We start from the raw sequence: 5,028 nt of genomic DNA on the forward strand, positions 1-5,028 counted from the left end.
CTCTACTCTTTGTAGGTTGAAGGTGTTCGTGAAATGGAGAATGAAAGGGAAGATGGTTGGACAAATAGGGCCAGTGATGAGGTATGTGTTTGAATAGTTTGTTTTGCTGGGTTATGTATTATGATAAGGTATGGTATCTGGGGTGTATCTGGTTAGTCTTACAATTATTGGTTTTTTAGGTTGTTGAAGAGAGTGAAGTCTAGGGGGTAGGAGATTTTACAACAAGGACAATGGAAAATGGTAGTGAAACGGTAATAATTAACTGCTCCATTCCACTTTGTGATGTACACTTTTGTGCTCAGTTTTCCTTTACCATATGTGTTGTGTAAATTTTTTTTGTTTTTTGTCTCTCTAGGGCTTGAAAGGCATGTTCATCTCTGATGAAGAATAAGTTTTTGATAATGAGGCTGGAATTTATGAAGATTATGTTGATGAGGAATCGTTTGTGGACTTTGAAAACGAGTGTCATTTCGAGACAGATGAAGATGTTGTGTATGAAGAAGATGAGGATGAACAACATACAGAAGAGTCAGTGGAACCAAATCTTGTAGCTATCAACAGTAAAGAAGATTATTTGCAGTTAGATTTCAGTTGTGTAGACCCTGTTGAAGTGACAAAGTTTCATTTTGCAAATGTGGAGCTTGCTTATGATTTCTACCACTGGTATGAAAGAATCATGGGTTTTTCTGCCCGTAGAGGAACCATACGCAGAAATAGAAAAAGGGGAAGTTGTCCAGCAAACCTTTTTGTGCCACCGTCAAGGATTTCATGAAGACAAGGGAATTTCTGATGAAATGAGATTGAGACGACAAAAGGTTGATTTTAGATGTGGATGTGATGCCAAATTCCGGGTGCACATTGACCCTCCTTCACAGCGATGGTATGTTACATGTTTTCAAGATGCACATAACCATGACCTTTTGCCGAAGCAGCACGGTGGTTTGTTGGCGGCTCATAGGAAAATGGGTACTGCCGACATTATGTCAATGAATAGTTTTATGAAGTCAGGTATAAGTGCACCTCAAATATTTAATTCATTTGCCAGCCAGTGCAGAGGTTATGAGAAAGTGGGGTTTGGGCAAAAGAATATGCAAAATCAGCTTGCCAAACAAAGGCGGTCACAATGTCTAGATGGGCAGAACGCTGTGGATTATATCAGATGGTTGGGGTTGAACGATGAACTAATGTTTGAGAGGCACACAGAGGATGCTGAGCATGGAGTTGAAAATTTGTTTTGGTGTGACGACATCAGTCGATACAACTACAAAGTATTTGGAGATGTGGTTGCTTTTGATGCAACTTACAAGAAGAACAAGTATCGCCGACCTGTTGTGCTATTTTCTGGTGTGGACCATCATAACAGAACGATTATATTCGCTAGTGCAATTGTTATTGAATCTGAACAAACCTATGTTTGGTTATTGGAACAATTTGCTGAAGCTATGAACCAGAAGTTACCGGGCGCTGTCATTACTGACGGAGCGCTGCCTATGCGCAACGCCATTAGGAGAGTTTTTCCGAATGCTCACCATCGACTATGTGCATGGCATTTGCTTAAAATTGCAAATAAAAGGGTTGGGATTCCTGAATTTTTGAATAGGTTCAGGACATGTATGTTAAGTGACTATGGCATCGGTGAATTCAAGCGACGGTGGGCAACAATGGTGACAGATCTCGGATTGGAGAACAATACTTGGGTTAGTGAAATGTACGACAAGAGGGAAATGTGGGCTGCAACTTACTTTCGTGGGAAGTTTTTTGCTGGTTTTAGGACAACATCAAGGTGTGAGGGCTTTCACTCCTAACTATTGAAGTTATTCCGATCAAGGTACAACTTGACTGATTTTGTTCTGCACTTCCATCGTTGCCTTTCGTACATGCGTTTCAAGGACTTTGAAGCTGATTTCAAATCTGGTTTTGGTGACCTGCCTTTGCAAACTAATTTTAGGGGTTTGGAAAGGTCAGCGACAAGAATTCTTACTGTTGAGGTTTTTAATTTGTTTGTCCCTGTGATTAGCCTTGCATCAGAGATGATTGTGACAGAATTCAAACGTGCCACGGGAGATAAGCGTTACAAGGTTGTACAATATAGAATGGAGTCCAAGGCTTGGAATGTTTACTATGCCCCAGTTTCAGATGACTTCAAGTGTTCCTGTGAAAAGATGGAGACGTATGGGCTTCCATGCGAGCATATATTGGGTGTTCTTGTTTTTCTCCACATAACTAAATTGCCTATTTCTATGGTCTCAAAACGATGGACTAAAGGTGCAAAGGATTGTTATAACGGGGAAGTAATGGGAGGCTCAATATTTTGGGAATCTGAAGTGATTGTTAGGTATGTTTGGCTTGTAGAGTCATGCAGAGAATTGTGTACCCTAACTAGTAAGAGTGTTGAAAATTTTAACAAAGTCAAGGAAAAATTTGCTCATGAAATACATTTATTAAAAGACAATTCTGCATCAGAGGATGAGGACAACTTTGATGCCACTGTTGCTGGTTTGGGGAAAGTTAATAACACGGGACCTGTTAGGAGGCCTCGAGTTCATGCAAGAGCGTCAGCTTCTGGATTAAGTACCAAGCGTACCATTAGATGCACCGCGTGTAAGGTGGCTGGGCACAACAGATTGACTTGTCCTTTGTTAAGAGACATTGACTATGAAAATCACAGCTTTGAAAGGGATGAGGAGAATGAAAGTATCTGTGGGGAAGATGAAGATGATGACTATGAAGATGATGACTACGAAGATGATGACTGTGGTGAAGATCACTATGCAGATTAATATCAGAGGTAAGTCATTGACATTGTTGGACTCGCATTCAAATATTCTTTCATTTTCTGGTCTGAGTTGTACATTTAGTGTTACGAAATTTGATAATTTGCAAGAAGTATTTAGTTCAGTAAAAAAATTATATCATTTTCGCTGACAAAACTTATGTTTTGGTGAATGCAGATGGTTATTATTAGGCTGTACAACAGAATTATGGTAGCCCAAGGTGGTTCATCAGTGCAATTAGGAATGCATTCTGAATTTAAGTTTTTTTGTTTCTTCTTGTTGGCAACTTTGTTGTGTATCTGTTGAACTATTATTCAATCCATAAAAAATTATATCATTTTCGCTGACAAAACTTATGTTTTGGTGAATGCAGATGGTTATTATTAGGCTGTACAACAGAATTATGGTAGCCCAAGGTGGTTCATCAGTGCAATTGGGAATGCATTCTGAATTTAAGTTTTTCTGTTTCTTCTTGTTGGCAACTTTGTTGTGTATCTGTTGAACTATTATTCAATCCATGGATTGAAGTATGTCTAGTTTAGGTATTGATTTGGTAATCAATTTCGCTGGAGTAAAGTATGTATGGTTTGGGAAGCACCCGTAATTTGTGTGATTCATTGAAGAATACACCAAGAGTTTGTATTGTGTTTAGGGGTGCTTATAACACATTCTTGACTAGCGTTAAGTATTTTGTGTTATTATTATTATGCTGCCATTAGTGTTACAGTTGTCGGCACACAATTTGGATTTGAGTATTATGGTGCTTAAATTGTCCTCGAGCTCGTTTATTAGCCCATAGATAGATACATAACATAACGTATGATTTATGTTATTGCATAATACAACATTATCACACCTGATTTCACCCAATCTATGTCATGTCATGGAACGATAATGGTGAAAGTAAATGACAGTTTGCAGGACATAATGAAGAAATTGTGGTGACGAAGTCAAATATATAATCACATTACATATAATAGGTCCGGCCTGCCTGAGTAGGCAACAAAAGGAGGGTTCCAAAGGTACCCTTGTCCATTTACTAAACTACACAACAAAAGGACATGCGAGCATATGTTGATTAGGAACAAATGAATGTCTTCAACAGTGAACAACAGTAGGATGAGATGAAGGATATCTCTGGGCACACAATGGAGACTACGCTACCTAATTGTCAACCAAAAAGCCTCCACTTTCTTCTGCAGAGTTGGCCAGATCTCGTTGTGGGAACCAGTCAACAACTCCATGGCAACCCTCATTCTGACTTGTCTCTCCGGTTGCTGTAATTGATGGTTTAGGACGTTAACATCACATGAAAAATAATTATTCAACTACAAGGTCAGATATGAAATCAAGGATGTTATGACTTACCATGCCGGAAACATTAGCTTTGAACATGTGCTCCATGTCCAGCCAATCCATAACGCAAGCAGATGCAAAAACTTACCCCGTTACGGTATCAATGACATTGTCTTTCTCCCTTTCCGCGATCTCCAGGATATCCATGTTCATCCAAAAACTAGTGTTATCTCATGAATGGAACAAATTTTGGATCTGGTCTCTTTTCCTGTTACTTTGATAGTTTGATTGACTGGTTACAGTGGGTGGGCTGCAGGAAGCAAGAAGTAGCATTAGCTATTGTCCATATGTGGTGCTGAGGTGACTGAAAGCATAATCATTTCGCTGCCTAGTCCCATTATAGGACGGATATCAGGTATAGACCCGATGTGACTCGCTCAGTTACATTTGGGTACATTGTTCAACCTTTATTCGTTTTGCTTAGTTAATGTAAACCTTTAGTTAGGACCCTTTGTTAGCACAGTCTGAATAATGTTGTGGCAAAGGGATCAATCATGATTTTTATACAAATGAGGTGCAAAAATTAAATATTGGGGTTAGGGTTACTTCAAATATGAATATAATCCATATAATTTCTACTTAAAAATTTAGAAGTATATTTATTTAAAATTTAATGAAGACTAAGATTTACAAAAGAATAGCAAAACCAAATCTCGATAGTCCTCACCGCGTAAAATTTTGACTATAAACATGATTTAGGTAGATATTTTTGTAGTTATGTAGATAATCTTGAGTTGAGTTAGCTAGTACCATCAATTTTTCTCTTTTTAACCTGTCTTTCTAATTTGGTTTGAAGTACACCTAGTACTTCTTATTTATCTATTTTTGCTTTAAAAAAAACTATAAACATGAGTTTTTATTAACAAAAATGTTTTCGGTCCCATAACCTAACCTGGTT

At 38.2% G+C, this 5,028-nt stretch overlaps 2 protein-coding genes across 2 annotated transcripts; both read left to right on the top strand.

The window, feature by feature from the left end:
* The first annotated feature begins 794 nt into the window (after positions 1-794).
* On the top strand, positions 795-1,805 carry LOC130736456 (protein FAR1-RELATED SEQUENCE 5-like). The gene has a single exon (XM_057588288.1). It carries the CDS (start codon positions 795-797, stop codon positions 1,803-1,805), a length of 1,011 nt encoding a protein of 336 aa, XP_057444271.1.
* A 72-nt stretch (positions 1,806-1,877) lies between these two features.
* Positions 1,878-2,780, top strand: LOC130736457 (protein FAR1-RELATED SEQUENCE 7-like). Its single transcript, XM_057588289.1, has one exon. It carries the CDS (start codon positions 1,878-1,880, stop codon positions 2,778-2,780), a length of 903 nt encoding a protein of 300 aa, XP_057444272.1.
* Positions 2,781-5,028: the final 2,248 nt, after the last annotated feature.

The sequence above is a fragment of the Lotus japonicus genome, chromosome 2 (genome assembly GCF_012489685.1).
Source record: "Lotus japonicus ecotype B-129 chromosome 2, LjGifu_v1.2".
Classification (NCBI taxonomy): domain Eukaryota; kingdom Viridiplantae; phylum Streptophyta; class Magnoliopsida; order Fabales; family Fabaceae; genus Lotus; species Lotus japonicus.